Raw genomic sequence first — 16472 nt, forward strand, 5'->3', positions numbered from 1 at the left:
TCTGTGATATAAATATGACCTGCTGGAGAGACAGGTATGTATCCCAGAGACTACCTCATCTCTGGAACAGGCTCCCCATCTATGTGAAGCAGAATTCCTCCCTAACCCAATTCAAGTGTAACTTGGACAAATGGGTGGAGAACAGGAAATTCATTCCTGGTTTGGCACCTATTTCTCTAATGGACATAGGCAGCCTGTAAATGGTTCATCTCCCAGGTCCCTGCTTGTAAATGTTTCACCTCCCAAGCACCTGTTTACACTTATCAAGGGTACCAGATCTTGTCAGAGATTTGGGATGCATGGCTAGGCTTAAAAAGGCCCATGTGGTCATTAGCCTAGTAAACACCTATGAACATATTTTCTTACCTGGATGATTGTCTGATTAAAGCTTTTTCCAGTTCATAGGTGACAAAGGCATTAGACTTCTCCATGAACTTTCTTCAGAGTCTAGATTTTACTCACAGTCTAAAGATATCCCCTAGTCCTTCCTCCAGAGTAGTATTCCTATGTTGCCCAATAGACGCATCTTTAAAGATAGACTTTCTCCTTCCAGGTAAAACAGTAGCATACAAAAACTACTATCTAAACCTAGCAAAACAGATGACTACCTCACCCAGAGAATATTTAAAAGCCCTGGGATGTATGGCTTCATCTATTCTCATGGGTCCTCATGCCAGGTTCCATATGAATACAACCCAGTGGTATCTCAAGTCACTGTAGACCTAGCGCCAGAAATTCAAATCAACAAATTCCAGTAATTTCATGTCTTTGCAAGATTTGCTCTGGTTGGCCAAACACATACACTCCAGTCTGGGAGTCCCCTTTGTACAGCCTCCCCAGTTTAGAGCATTGTAACAGATGCCTTAGACTTTGCATGCGGAGCTTGTTCACAGTAATGAGGTTCAAGGTTATGGAGTCCCTTGTGCAAGACTTCTCATTAATATCAAGCAGACAATGACGTTAATTAATGAATGGTCTCAAAGCTCTGCACTAAATGTGGACACCAGGCACTCTACAGGTAGTGACAGCCAATACCAAAGTCATGTGGTACATATATAAACAAGGTGAGGCAAAGCAATATGTTTGTCTTTGGTGCTGGAAGAGCAAAAGGTCGTGGGTTCTTTTCCTACCCCAAGGAAATAAACTCATAAATACTATTAAGGGGTTAAATATCAATCCAAATACATTCTTGCTAGGGAACTTCAATTAGCCAAGCGCTGACTGACAAATTTACAGCTCTAAAAATGGATATGCTTAAGTGTTTCCTAGACTGTATTACCAATGCACTGGAGCAAATTGTAAAACTACCCACTAGAGGCTCTAATATGCTTGAGCTGGTCCTTACTAACCTAGCTTGTGTTTGTACTGCACAATGCATATCCTCATCCCTAGATGAATCTGACTAGAAATCAGTTACCTTGTCTGTCAGGCATAATGGTATCACTTCACCACTAAATTAAACCATCTTTAGTAAGCTCTCCATAGCAAACCTAATTTATCTTGTTGAAGACCTACACAAAATTCCCAACAGTACCCTGCAAATGGACCCATCTGAAAGGGCTGCCACATTCACCTTCAGTTTTTACCAGTATCTAAACAACTTCATAGAAGAATGTGTACCTGTCCACCCTAAGCATAATGATAAATTGAAGAAAACACCTGTATGGTGGAAAAGCGCATTTAAATAAAACTGTAATAGAAGAAGAAAAATAATGAAAAGTTCTAAGAAATCCAACATGCCAGCAAGGAACTTAACACTGTCACAAAACTGTAAAGGAGAGTGTAAACCGAAGGTTGCTACAGATAAATGAAATTGCAGATCTTTCTCTACTTATGTCAATAAATAAAGGAATAATGTTCAATAGTGCACTGAACACATCCATAATAATATGAAATACTCCACTCCCAAGGATATAGTCAATACATTAGCATACAAATTTAGTGTTAACTTTACCCCACCCACCTAACTACATTGTTGCATCCACTACCCCTGGAAATTTAGTTTCCTCTGACATCAATCTGAGTTGAGTTTTAGAATCAAAGGCTAAAAATAATGTTTCTATGGGATCAGATAGCATAGAAAGCTGCATTCTCATCTGTGCCAAGTATGTACTAACTGATCCTTTTGACCTATCTATAAGGTTTGTCAGTGATGTCTGAAGGAACAGCAACTGTGATTCCTCTACATAAGAATAGCCCCTCTACAAACCCAAGTAACTGCAGGTCCATCATCCTCACCAGCTTTATAGGCAAAGCTATGGAAAGTGTCATAGCATAACTCAATTATGCAGACAAAGGCAACTTAACTGGACTGTACTCATTTTGGGTTTTAGAAGGGCAGGTTCTGTCTCCTGAACCTGGTAAACTTCTTTGAAAAGGTTACAGAGGCTGTAGACAGAGGTCACTCATTGCATGCTACTGATTTTGACCCCCCTCCCACGCTGTTATTATTGAAATTTTAGAGAAATTTAATGTGCATTGTCTCATTTGAGTGAATTACATTTTGCACCAAATTATGTGGTGCTTAACATGCAGATCAGGCTTTTAAAACATCGGTGAACAACTTTAGTGTATTCTTTAAAGAATAATACTATACTCTTCAGGAAATTCCTTTTCTCTGTGCTGATGTCACTGAGGATTAAGCATGATCTTTCACCTCAGTGACATCAACTCAGGGGAAATGCAAATTGTAGAAATACCAAACCAACAGGCTAAAATCCAGGAACTTTAATAGATGTATCCAAAAGAGTGGTAAGCACTTTCACAGTGACCACACCGCTTCATCAGACAACATTAACTAAGAAATACAAGTCTTTTATACAAAAAAAGCCCTTAATTATGATGTCATCAAAAAGTTACAAATTTTTAAAAGAACACATACTGCAGAAAACACATTCATATATCATGAATAAAAACAACTATAAAAATGTATGCAAACATATTGCTCTTATAAATATATATATAAAAATAAAACATATTATTTATGACTAAGTTTACGTCCTTTCAGGATGGGTTTCAGTGAAAAAAACCCATTTAGACCAGGTGGTTTTTATGCATTCAGCAATAAAATCCACTTCTGTTCTATAGTTTCAGTGTGGTTTTTAAAATCACCTCCTCTTAAATTAGTGTCTAAAACTTGCAATACAAAGAACCTAAATGAGTGTGTGGTACCATGGCTCATAATATGTGCTGCTAAGGCCTTACTATCTTTTTTATTCTTTATGTCTCTCTGATGTTCAAGGATCCTATCCTTAAAGAGTCTATTTCTCTTGCCAACATAAAATACATGACATAGTTGACAGAAAGAAAAATATACAAGGTTACACGTTTTGCAGTCAGCATAAAAATCAACATTAATTGTGAATCGTAAAACTGGGCATGTGTATAACAGACAGATAAAAATAAATTTACAGGCTTCTGCAAGGAAATGTACCAATCCTGTCAGATAATGGGATCCCTTTCTCTAGCATTTTGGACTTATAACAAAGATGTTGCCTGAGGGATTTGTTGTTTCTGAAAGAAAAATGTGGAGTACTTCCTATCTTGTCTTTTAACTCAGGTACACTATTCAGTATCTTCCAGTTATTCTTTATAATGTCACAGTATTGACTTATATCACTACAATGTTGTAGAGGCACTGTAAAAATATTACTAGTAGAGTCTTGTTGCCATCCTACTGCATGTGTGCTTGTAGTTGTTATTTTAAAAATTTGTAACTTTTAGATGACATCATAATTAAGGGCTTTTTTTGTATAAAAGACTTGCTTACCACTCTTTTGGATACATCTATTAAAGTTCCTGGATTTTAGCCTGTTGGTTTATTTTTTCATCTATTTTATTCTTATTTTTGTCTTAGCAACCTTTATCCTGCTATCATATATATTTTTTGAAATGCAAATTGTGTCCGTAGAGTTTAATGGACACATGCAGTGCATGCACAGAGATGCGTCCATTAAACTGTATGGGCCACTGCCTTACTTGATATCACGGAGGTAAACTCTAAATTTATTTGGGCCATTGATTCAGTAAAAAGTTTGTGAAGCTTTTTATTGAATAAATGACCCAAATGAATTTGTTTTAGCTATGGCAAAATGTATTGTGGTGTTTAACTCAAAAGATGCCATGATGCAGTGGTAAACTGTGACAAAACACTTTAATATAAACCTCTACATTGTCCACTGGATTGCAAAATAGCTATCCAACATATCTGAAGTAGTGAGAGTTGCCAGTACCCTTTCTGAACCTGAAATACTAATTAGTGGGGTGCTGCAGAGATTAGTGCTTTGTCATCTCCTCTTTGGGATTCATTTTGCAGACATCCTAACCAATATGCCTAAAGTGTGGCACACGTTTTCTTATGACTTGAAGACAGGCATTGTTATCCACTCATCCACTGTTATTAAACTGCTCCAAAAAGACGTGGAATATGTATGTACCTGGTGTACTGAAAACAGTCTCAAGCTAAATGCAAAAATGTACATCATAGTAGAGTTCAGCAAAAAAGCTTTTCCCATCCAATGTATTATAAGTGATACTTTGACTTGAGTCACAGATTGCTGAAGCCACAAGTTATTGCACTGGTGAGTTTTAAATGGTCTGTTTTCTATAAATTAAAAAAAAAACTTTTGTTGTGAATTTTGTGGTGGGCTATGCCACCCCCAAAATTTATATAAACAAACTCCATGTCACACAGCATTGTGGAGAGGAAAGAAAACACACCATGATAAACTCACTGATGCCATGAGTTGTAGCCCAGTGACTTTAAGCCGTAGTGAATTGTAGGGTTTCCTAGAGACAGGCTTAGGCACATATTTTTATTACTGAATCCCAAAGGGGTAACTGTGTAATTGTAGAATTTATCCTTATTTATTATGGAAATTCTAAAGTGAAGAATTTTCCATACTTGCCTGTTTGCCTAATAGTAAAGCCTAACCAAAAGGAGCTGTTGTGTAGCTAATTCCTAAAGTTTTTCATTTTATTATAATGCTTTCATGAAACGAAGCTATGACTGTGTGTGATCATTATTATCATTATTAATTATTAAATAAGTGGCAACAGTATTTTTTTCAGTTTTTAAATTGAAATGGCTTATTATTATTATTGTTATTATTATTATTACTATTATTATAAGACATTCTGCACTCTATCCTCTGGTTTATTGATACATCTGTTCCAAAATTAATTTAAATTAAAGGGACATCTGTCAATAAACTTTGTAGAAAACAATGAAATGTGGACCAGAGGGTCGCTAAGGAATTTAGTTTGCATTATTTCTTTAGAGTACAATGCACTAGAAAACTGATGCTCAGTTTCCACGTCCCTGCTATTGCTTTATTCAGTGTTTTTCTTTTGTTAACTGCACATTGCAAATGTTTTCAGTTGCATGTTATGCGTTGTATTTGACTTGATACCCATTTATTACTAATAAAAAGGTTGAGTGTCTGCCAGTAGCATTATACAGCAGCAAACTATGGTTATGCCATACACAGCATAATCTAGTGACTTACTCAGGACATAGCAGGTTTTGTGCATGTAATCAGCTTCTTCAAAGCTGTGACAGCCACATTACATTATTCCACAGTTCTTCATTTCTTACTGAATTATTTGTTGCTGTTCTGCCATCCAAAAGTGGAAAGCTGTAATTTAATAAACATACTTGGTCTGCTGGATTAAATTATTTTACAAAAATAACACTGTATTACCATATTCTTGGCGGTCCTGTTTTGTTTTGCAGAGCTCCTCCTTTCATGAAGCGGCCAAATCGTGAAATAAAACCAGTGAAGAAGGACTTGCCACCAGCTCGTGTAGCATTGGGTAAAGCACAGGCCTTAGCAAGAAATGAAAAACCTGCGAGTGCCAGTAATCCTAGAGGAAGGGGAAGGGATGAGAAGGTAAGGACATTTTTCCTCGATAGTTTCTCAACATCTGCCTGCTGACGATCAGGCCTTACCCTACTGGACTCAATCCTATTCATCCTGTAGATGTTGGGCGAACCTCAGATCAGCTAGGGTGAGAGCCATTCTGGAGTGGTCATCAATGAGGCTGACATTGAGCAGATTGTGCTTTCGCTGGCATCCCAGCAATGACAGCATTTTTGCATAGGTCCCTATGCCTCCCCTTTTGCAAGGGCTGGGGGGAAGGCTGCCAACATCATTTCAAGGGCTCACGATGCCCTCCCCTGCAAGTGCACACTCATTGTTTATAAGTGTTGTCTTCAGGCAATGGAGTGGTAAGCTGTAGGCCTGCCCCTAGAATTCACACTGCAATGCTTCCCCTCTTCAGATGGATTGTGGCTGTAAACATCTAACTCATCCCCGCCTTCCCCTGTGGATGGGCATACACATTCTTTCTATCACCACTGTCTATTGGCAAGGCTGCTAATCAGTCTCAGATCACCTGGGTCATAGTCACAGGTTTATCGCTCTGTACCACGATGCTGGCTATTTAAGGTAAAGATTTATGTACATAAGTATGATGTTCCAGTCATCACATCCTCTCTCCACTGCATGAGTTGTAAACCTGTGCCAGAGAATGCCTGGTAAAGGTATCATTCAGTGATTCTTCTGCTGATGGACGCTTTCATCAGACTAGCCATAAGTGAAATAAAATTACCAACCAAGGATACAGTAGAGTGCAAGCAGCCTACCACCTTACTTAATATGACAGCCTCTAATGTTGTACAATCCTGGGGGAATTTGCATATTTCAGTCAAATGAACTGGTGATAAAATGGGACTCACTGAACCAATAGATAGATCCAAATGCACTGATGAGTAATGATGGCAGTCTGCAGTCTTGCTAGTTATGTACTGTTTAATTTCTCAAGATGGTTGTTTGTTTACATACCTTGACTGGAATGGACCTCATTCCTAAGTCAGGGCATAATTAAAGTTCATAAATCAGATTTGCTTCAGACTTGAACTGTCTAATTTTAATGTCTAATTTATTTCATACTTTTGAAAAATAACTTGTAGTTTATACAGAATTTAAAGTAATTGCTTTCTTGCATTTATAAGCACTTGTAATGTGTCTAATCAATTGTGCCTTTAACGGTCACATTAGACTACTTTTACACAAGTTCAGCAATTCCTTATATCTTTAGATTTTAAAGACATTCCAGATTTCAGTTACATTTTCGAAGTATGTTGAATTTGGGGTAATGATTTAATAGTAAAGAAAAAAAATGTGGATTTTTGTAACAATAGAACACACTAAATCAGTCATTCAAATACGTAAACAAATTTAAAGGGAACAAAGGTTGGTAAAGCTGCCTCTGGTGACTCAGAAGTTACCTCAGAACAGTTTTTAATGGGGATAGAAGTGCAGGTGCAGCATTCACATGTTTACAGAATAACCTGTTTATCTAATGTCAATTTTCATTCATTCCTCAACATATGGCTTTGGATCTGATCCTCGGATCCGACTCAGCCACTCGTGGATAGTACAAACTCTTGAGCTCCTTCCTTACTCACAATGCTATAGTCCCCCTCATTCTCCAGATCTCATTTGCCACCATTGTGTACAGACATGTACTTTATTGACAAAGATATAGGAAATCTCCAAATGCTCGACCCCACCCATTTTGGCTTTTTCAAGGGGAGATTGTCTGTTAAACCTGGTGGACTTCTTCGAGATCGTCACCAAAGCCTTAGACGAGGGCACATCTGTGCATTTGACTTAGCTAGACTTAGCCAAGGCCTTTGACACAATCCCCCACTCAGGCATCATTGATAAACTTACCCAGGTGGGTTGCAAACTGCCTCACTGATAGAACTCATACAGTCAAACTAGGGGACTCCACCTCCTCCAGCAGACCTGTAACCAGTGGTGTTCCACAGAGATTGCTTCTGGGACCCCTACTGCTCAGAATTTATTTCTTTGAAGTAGAGGCTAAAACTAAAGGACTTTGGCTGACAAAGTTTGCTGATGACTGAGCAACCACTGAAACCCCTAGAGATGTCAGCATCCTGCAAGAAGGGCTTACGCAGACTAATGACTGGTGCCAAAGTCACGGTCTTAAATTTGATGCAGAAAAATACATCATCATCCCCTTCAGCAAGGGTGATGTTACTGAAAACTACCACATCAATAGCATTACCCTAAGTACACAATAAATGGTGAGAGATCTGGGCACACAGGTGGACAGCAACCTTAACTTTGATCTCCATGTCTCTACAGTGGTAAGAAGGGCATTTTATATTGCTCATCTCATAAGTTAGGGAATTGTCTCCAGAAAAAAAAGGTTATAACCCCCCTGTACTTTTTTCTCATCAGGCCAATAATACAGTACAACACTCCCTTTGGTTTGTTCCTTTTCAAACACCTGCAGCAATTGGAGAGACCACAAAGGTTCCTTAAAAAGAAAATTCAGGGTCTTCAAGATCAATCTTATGCGGACAGACTGAAATCATTGTCACTTTACTCTGTGTCATACAGACTGCTCAGAGGTGACCTGTGTCTTGCATATAGAGCAATCTCTGACCTAGCTTTAATGGAAATGCTGTCCATTTACAAGTCAAATGGCACACAGGTCATTCACTCAAAGGACCTTAACCTGATATGTGACATCAACACAACTTGCTGGAGAGACAGATTTGTCTCACAGAGGTTGCTCCAGCTTTGGAACAAGCTTCCTATTCATGTTAAACAAAGCCCCTCATTGGCCCTATTTAAGCACAACTTGGACGACTGGATGGGTAAACGGAAATTCACCCCAGGGGTTCCACCTGTGTTCCACATGGTCAGGGGCAATAGGTGCTGATTTAAATGCCTGTTTGAACCAGACAACCTTGGGAACATTGGTTGAACTTGGCTAGGCTTGTAAGGGCCCTGGGTCTGTTAGCCTAGTAACCTCCCATAATCCTGTGATCCTATAATGTGGACACTGTAGCTCTCGGGTGTTTGTTTGAGAAGATGTTATTTCTACTTTTATATCTTCTTATTGTTGCAAACGTTTCTTCTTTACCATCCCTTTACCTAATAGCAGATAGCAGTAATATTGTCTTTTTCTTGTTACTGTCGGTAGCTTTTTTTTAACCATTGTTGATAATCTTTCTCTTACTGCTTTTCAGTAATTTCTTTAATACCATTGCTGGTATTCCCTTTCCCCTCTTTTCTGTAAAAATAAAAAAAATGAAAAGCAAAAGGTAGGATATTTTTATATATCTATATCTATTTCATCCCTTCTGCTTTAACTTCCCTCTTGTTATTTACTTTCTAAAAGTGTGATTGTTTCCACAATTTTTTTGTTTGGTAAAATGGCAGATAAACCCTCCAGGTTTGAAAGACATAGCAAGTATGGGCATAAAATTCCATTGTCAGATGCCCATGATCTCTGCATTTATTGTTAAGGTCCTGAACATTTGCAGTCTTCATGCTCTAGCTGTAAGACCTTTAACCCTAGAGTATTAATAGACCGGAAAAATAAATTTTCAAGGGCCTTCTTACTTCAGCCTTTGTAGAATCACTTGCTCAACCCTCCAAATCTGAGAGAAAGGAAGCCAGGAAGAGACTTTCCAAGCAACCTGGTTCCTCTCAATCCTCTTCTGATCTGACCTCAGAACTGCTCAAGAAGACTCGAAAAACTTTGGATCTTAAAGATAAGCCTTTGTATCCAACTTCATCAGACATCAGATCCGTACCTCTAGATCCAATTCATCATGAACCTAAACAGTTACCTAGAACTAGGTATGCATCATTCTTGAATCCTATATCCTCTTGGCTCCCATCCCTGTTCCTGGAAAGACATCATCATTCTAGATCACCTTCCACAGACTCTTCATATTCATCCAGAAGTCTCACAGAAGCCGATGCAGACAGAATGATGAGGAAGTTTCTCTTAACATAAATTCAGATGAGAGTTCTACCAGCTCCTACCACCACAGGTCTGGAGGCCTTTACTAGTACAACCTCACCATATTTGGCTCCTGGATCAGAGACTCAGAGCACTATCTGTTTTTGATCCCAAGATGGCTTCATCTTCAGTTCCGACATCTTCTCTGAGTGTTCCAGATACAAGTGTATCAGAGCCGGATGACTCTCGGACCCGGAGCTTCATTGTCAGATCCGAGGGGTTGGAGTCAACTCCGAAGTTGTCAGAGCCATCTTTGCCCCTCGGAGCCTTGGCATTCGATAGCTCAATTCTGACTTCTGCCTCAGGTGTGTCTTTGGATCAGAGGGAGACATCGGACAATAAGGATGTCTTCTTGGCTTCAGCAGTTTCCTTCTCCTTGAGGCATTCTGCCTTTGAGGTAGTAGAGAAAGTATTCTCTTTTAGAGGTCAGATGGTGCCTTCCTCCTCGGATCTTCTCTCCAGGTCTCAGATGTCTTTGTGTCATGAGCCTCAACATTCTACTCCACAGGAACAACCAGCTCAAAGTCTCCAAGCTACCCAACAGGGAATAATTATGTCTTCTGATACTTCTCTGGAACATTCCACTGAAGAAGTCCATAGGAAGAGGAAGGTAAGTGCATGAGGAGCTACTGGGACTCCCCTCAGGTGTCAGTCACAGAGGATACAGAGTTTGATGAAGGGGAAGGGCCCCCAAGATCACCACCTGATGACGTCTCATTCAGAGACATTCTAGAGATCTTTAAACAAAGGGGTGGTTGGTTTACCAATACTCCTTCTCAAGAGGAATGGGTATTCCTGGAGGCATTTGCTACTGGCCCATCTACTTCTTGGCTGACACTGCCTGCTGATGAGCTCATTGATTTGATCTCTCAGTGGGGGTGGAAGGAACCTGATTCTGTTGAGCTGATCCCCAAGAGACCAGATAGGATCCTGGCACCACCAAAGGGAAGGGAATTCTGGAACAAAGGACTACCAGTGGATGCTATGGTCATAGTGGCAGCCACCAAGAAAAAACTCGCAGAGCAGAGTTCCTCTTTTCATCCCTCTAACAGGGAGTCTAGGGTCCTGGATAGGTTTAGGAAGCATGTGAATGCGTCAGTGACAGATGCACTCAGGTCTCTGAATTACTTGTCAAAATTCACCAGATTGCAGAGTGATTTTATTAAGGAACTTTCAAAATGTGTCTCAGGGACCAGTTCTTTTGAGGCAGAGTCTTCTATTGCTTTACAGCTGGCAACCCTTCAGTCTGTTTCAGGCTTATCCATGAGGTTTACTTCACATGGAGCTGAAGGAGCCTTAAGAGCGGTGGGTTCAGGCATTTCATCAGGAGGCATGTGTAGATGCATCTGTGTGATTTTGCAGAGCCCTTCAAGTCATCCTTCATCAATGCTCCTTTTGATGGAAGTTTGTTATTTGGCACTAAGGTGAAAGACACACTGTAGAGGTGCAAGCAAGATGGTAAAACCCTGTATGTAGTGGGAGTACATTTTTTGACTCTTCAAAGGACCTTTTTGAGGAATCGACCAGGTGGTCAGAAGATGTGGGTCAGGAAATCACAGGGTCCTTTCCATGATCCATGTGGAGAGAGTCCCCTCTCAGGGGCAGAGGGGGGAATGCAAATGGGAGATGCTGCCCACACAGCAGAGGAGGCCTGCACAACCAGGGGTCCAGAATTCTTTCTCTGACAGACCCTATCAGCGCTCCTGAAAGGAGGTCTGACTGTCCACCTCTGGAGGCAGTTGAGGGTCACTTATCCCTACACCAAAGAGCCTGGCTGGACGTTACAAAAGATACTTGGGTGCAGGGGATTATTTCTAGAGGTTATATAATTCCCTTTTCCCTACCCCCGCCGTTACTAAACAGTATTCCCAATGTTCCACCCAGTGAGAGGAAAACAACAGCTCTAAAAATACAAAAACTGTTAGAAAAAAAGTCATCCAGGAGATCCTTTCAGACCAGAAAGGATCCAGAATTTACCCGATGTTCTTTTTAATGCCAAAGAAAACAGGGGACTGGAGAACAGTTTCAGGTCTCAGCATTCTGAGCAAGTCAGTTCAGCATACCAAGTTCTGGATGGCTACAGGTCAGTCCATCTTGCCTTTTCTGCACAAGGACGACTGGAATTGCTTGCTAGATCTCTAGGATGAGTACTTTCACATAAAAATGAAGAGACGGTCCAGGAGGTATCTACGCTTCTGGCTGGGAGCCATTTACTACCAAATCAGAGTACCGCCCTTTGGCCTCACCACAGCCCCCAGGATGTTCGCCAAATGCATGGTAGTAGTAGCAGCTCACTTGAAACTGCAGGGATTCCGGGTGTTTCCATAGCTAGACGATAGGCTCATTACTGCTTCGACCAATTATCTGCTATTAGCAGCTCAAGACTATGTTCTCCAGGTTTATTCCAATCTAAGAATTACAATCAGTCACAACAAATCTCATCTTTATACATCTCAGATGATAGAGTTCATAGGGACCTTCTTCAACAGAATGTCAGTGGCAGCTTCTCTCCTCTTGTCAAGAGTTCAAACTATTTGTTTCAAGTCAACAAAATTTTTCAAAACTCCTTCATGTCAGCCCGACTGATGTTGCAGATGTTGGGGTCCATGTCCACAGCAATAATTTTAGTTATGCTAGCAAGATACGATATTGGAATTCTTTAATGGACATTAGTGACCCAGTGGTGCATTCTACATCAAACTATGTCAACCAAGATCAGCATAACCCAGGTATACAAGAAATACCTTTTGTGGTGGATTCACACAGATCAAATTTTAAAAGGTTGTCCATTCATCCTCCCTCACCCTAAGGCCATAGTGACCACGGACTCTTCCCAGATCTGGTGAGGGGGCATTTCTTGGGGAAGACTGTTCAAGGCATGTATTTCCCTGAGGAGGCCAAAACACATATCAAAATCCTGGAAATGAGTCTATAGTGTGGTACATCAACAAACAAGGAGGAACAAGATCTTACCCCTTTTGTCAAGAAGCTATGAGATTGTGGCAATAGGTGATCTCTTCCAATCGATTTCTGATAGCAATGCACATACCAGGGAAATCGAACGTGATAGCAGACAAGTTGAGCAGGTCCATATTACTACCTCATGAGTGGTCTCTCAACAGCAATGTTGCAGAAATGATATTCCTCCAATGGTGCCAACTATGCTGCACCCTATTTGCATCTCCCCTAAACAACAAGTGCAGCCAGGTTCTTTGCACTGATCCCTCCACTGGGGGATTCACCAAGAGACGCTCTCTTTCACAATTGGCCTCGAGGTCTCCTGTATGCTTATCCCTCAACTCCATCAATCCCCAAATTTCTACAGAAAGTATCCCGATTGAAGTACAAGGTCATCCTCAATGCCCCTTACTGACCTTGACAGATTTGGTTTCCCTTCATTTGGCCTCATCTAGTTCATCTGCCTTGGATTCTGGATCCAATTCCAGACTTCCTTTCTCACCCGACAGGGATTATTCGCCCTGATATCCTGTGTTTAAAGCTGAATTCATGGTATCTCCAATTTCGTTGATAGCCAAACAACCCATGCTCTCTTCCCCGGTCTGCCACATTCTTTAAACATCCTACAAGCCTTCCACTAGAAGAATTTAAAAGAGCAAATGGAAGAGATTTGTCTTTTGGGTGCAGCAGCAAGACATCAATTCTTTTTCGGCGCCAGTACCTAAAATTCTTGAATTCCTGGCTTCTAATTTTTAATGAAGGGGCTAGTCCTTCTGCTGTTAAGGTTCAGTTAGCTGCCATCTCCAATTTCCATACTGGAGCTGATAATTCTACTTTGGCTTCTTCACGTCTTTGTAAAATGTTTATAAAACGAACCTTTCTACTCAAACCACCCTTTAAGGACTCTACTCCACTGTGGGATCTGAATTTAATGTTACAGGCCCTAACTCAGAGAACATTTCAACCAGCTGCAAAATGTGAGTTAAAATATTTGACTTGGAAAACTATATTTCTGATAGCCGCAACATTGGCCAGAAAAGTTTCAGAAATTCAAGCTTTATCTTGTAAGACTCCCTATTTTAATTTTTCATAAGGATAGGGTGTCCTTAAGAACCAGTCCTTCCTTTCTTCCTAAGGTGGTATCAGGATCTAACATTAATCAAGTTATTAATCACCCTGTATTCATTAATTTTTCACACAAAGGTGAATACATTTTGCACTTATTAGATGCTCACAGACAATTCCACTTCTGTCTACACAGATTGGAGAAATTTAGGAAGTCAGTTCTGTTATTTTGTATCCTTTTCAGAAAACAGATTGGATCAACCAGTTTCAAAAGTAACCCTATCAAAATGGGTGACAGACTGCATTTCCTTTGTTTACAAAAAGTTTGGTCTGGTCTTGCCAAAGCCTTTAAGAGCCCATTCAACCAGGTCCATGGCAACTTCATCAACTTTTTTATCCAGGTCTTCCATGGATAATATTTGTGGAGCTGCAACTTGGGCTAATCCTCATACCTTTATTACTCATTACAAATTGGATTTGGTCTCGAGGGGAAGAGCAGCATTCAGTTCAGCAGTACTCAGGAATATTTTTCCTTTAAGTCCACCCAGGATTCAGGTACCTGGGGACTCTGTCTCATATGTTGAGGAATGATCAGATAAAATGGTTATGTACTCACCCTAACATTCCATCTATTTCCATTCTTCCTCAATTCCCCTCCTCCAGCCCCCTACCCTGTTTCTTTTAATGAGTTCTGGAAGAGCAAGAGAGTATTATAGGAAATTAAGTTCCTTCTATTTGAGCTTCAGATAATGACTTGCCATATTAAAGCTAAAATTTAATTATGTCATTCAATAAGAAGCTGCAAACAATATCTGGATCATGAGGGGGACTACGGCATTGTGGGTAAGGGAGGAACTCGAGCATTTGTAGTATCTACAAGCTGTGAAACAGCGGCCGAGTGACCCCTTTTTTTGAGGAAGAATGGAAATGAACAACGCAGATGGAATGTTATGGTGAGTACATAGCTTCATTTTCTTCAGGGTTCAGGCCCAAAACAATTAATGAATAAACAACATTGTTGCAAGCGCTTTTGAAAGAGAGTATGTTCATCATATTAATCAGTGTTGCAGTAGTCTTAGCAATACTGGTTATATCTAGAAAAGGATATAACAGCCAGCCAGTTTCCAAAGCTTCAGGGCATTTTTCATGCACCCAAACTCTCAAGCATCTCAAGCTGAGGTGATTAAAAGACAAGCATGGGTGCAAAGCCTTCAGAACTTTACTGCCACCAAAGAGTGCAGTCCTATGAGGCTTTCAAGGCTCAATGGTTGTCTTGTGCTTTTCTTTGCTGGGCAGATAAGTTCCCTTTGGGGGAAAAACTTTCATTTTCTTAATTTTGTTGTGTTATTACTTTCCTCTTCAAAGCTGGGGTGCCTTCTGTGCGGAGTCTGCATGTCCTCCCTGTGGTCGCGTGGGTTTCCTCCGGGTGCTCCGGTTTCCTCCCACATCCCAAAGACATGCTGCAGGTGGATTGGACACTCTAAATTGGCCCTAGGTGTGCGTGTGAGTGTGCCTTCTGTGGAAGGTTGGGCGCCGGGCTGGCAACTCGACACCGTAAAACTCCACTGCCATTCAATGTGCGGACAGGTGATCCGCTGTGGCGACCCCTAACCGGGATAAAGCCGAAAGAAGAAGAAGAAGAAGAAGATTACTTTCCTCTTCAAAAACGTTATTTTAAAGGTAGGCGTGTTATGTTTTAATGTATTCAGACTGTAACATACTCTTAAATTGAGCGCTCATTTTCTCTGTCAGTTTAAAGGTAGTGTAAACTAAATGAAAACATATTTTCTTTGGAGAAGTTGTGTTTATTTTTTCTTTGTGGGTCTCACAGTGTATATTAAAGTGCTTTTTATTTGTTTTTTCTGTCAAACAAAAAATTAACTTTTGTGGACTGCTAGTTCTACTGGCAATTGCTGCTTGTTTTCCCTAGGAAAGAGACACCATTTTCTGATTGAACATGGAACAGACTACCTGTTCCATGGTTGTCCCTTCCTCCAGCCACAAAAAAGCAAACAGACTGTCACCGTAGCAGGCCTCAGCCACAGATGGGTGACTGCTGTGGCCATTTGTTGTACCTTGGACTACTTATCTTTTACCCCGGCTACCTCTGGGGTAGCAGCTGCAGCCACTATGGACCAGCGGTTAGCTGAGTTCTCTGTGGCTGTTAGAGTCCCCTCTTTGGGCAAGGGGAGCCACTCTTGCCGGTCCTGGGAGAAGCAACAGGGAATGTTTCCCTGTTATCAGAATGCTCTGCCCATCCCTGGGGAAGCAGCTGCTGCGGTTTTTCCATCAAAATGTTGAAATGCATCTATTTGACTGACACTTCTGCGAAAGGCTGATTTCAAGGTTTTGTAGTGTCGGAAATTGTTTTACCGAATCTGCAATGCTGAAACTCTATTCCCATTTTACGTCCTGGACAGCAAATGGGTTTTGCACAAAACTCCTGGAAATAGCGAATATCGAAGTCCAGTCTTACCATGTTAGACATTAGGGGGGAAAATTATTTCAAATTTCAACATTTAGGTTCAGCATTCCAGACACTCGCACAGATGTGTTTCAACATTTGGATGGTAAACCCCTGCTGCCATTAGTAACAC

At 40.6% G+C, this 16472-nt stretch overlaps 1 protein-coding gene across 3 annotated transcripts in view; it reads left to right on the forward strand.

Annotated features, from left to right (window-relative positions):
• KATNAL1 (katanin catalytic subunit A1 like 1) overlaps positions 1 to 16472 on the forward strand; it is a 928864-nt gene that overhangs the window by 372354 nt on the left and 540038 nt on the right. For all 3 annotated transcript variants that reach the window (XM_044073252.1, XM_044073251.1, XM_044073253.1), the window contains one exon: positions 5735 to 5891. In XM_044073252.1, coding sequence (XP_043929187.1) covers positions 5735 to 5891 — 157 coding nt within the window. The remainder of the gene's footprint in view (positions 1 to 5734; positions 5892 to 16472) is intronic.

This window comes from Protopterus annectens, chromosome 5.part1, assembly GCF_019279795.1.
Source record: "Protopterus annectens isolate FY-2018-M chromosome 5.part1, PAN1.0, whole genome shotgun sequence".
NCBI lineage: Eukaryota > Metazoa > Chordata > Ceratodontiformes > Protopteridae > Protopterus > Protopterus annectens.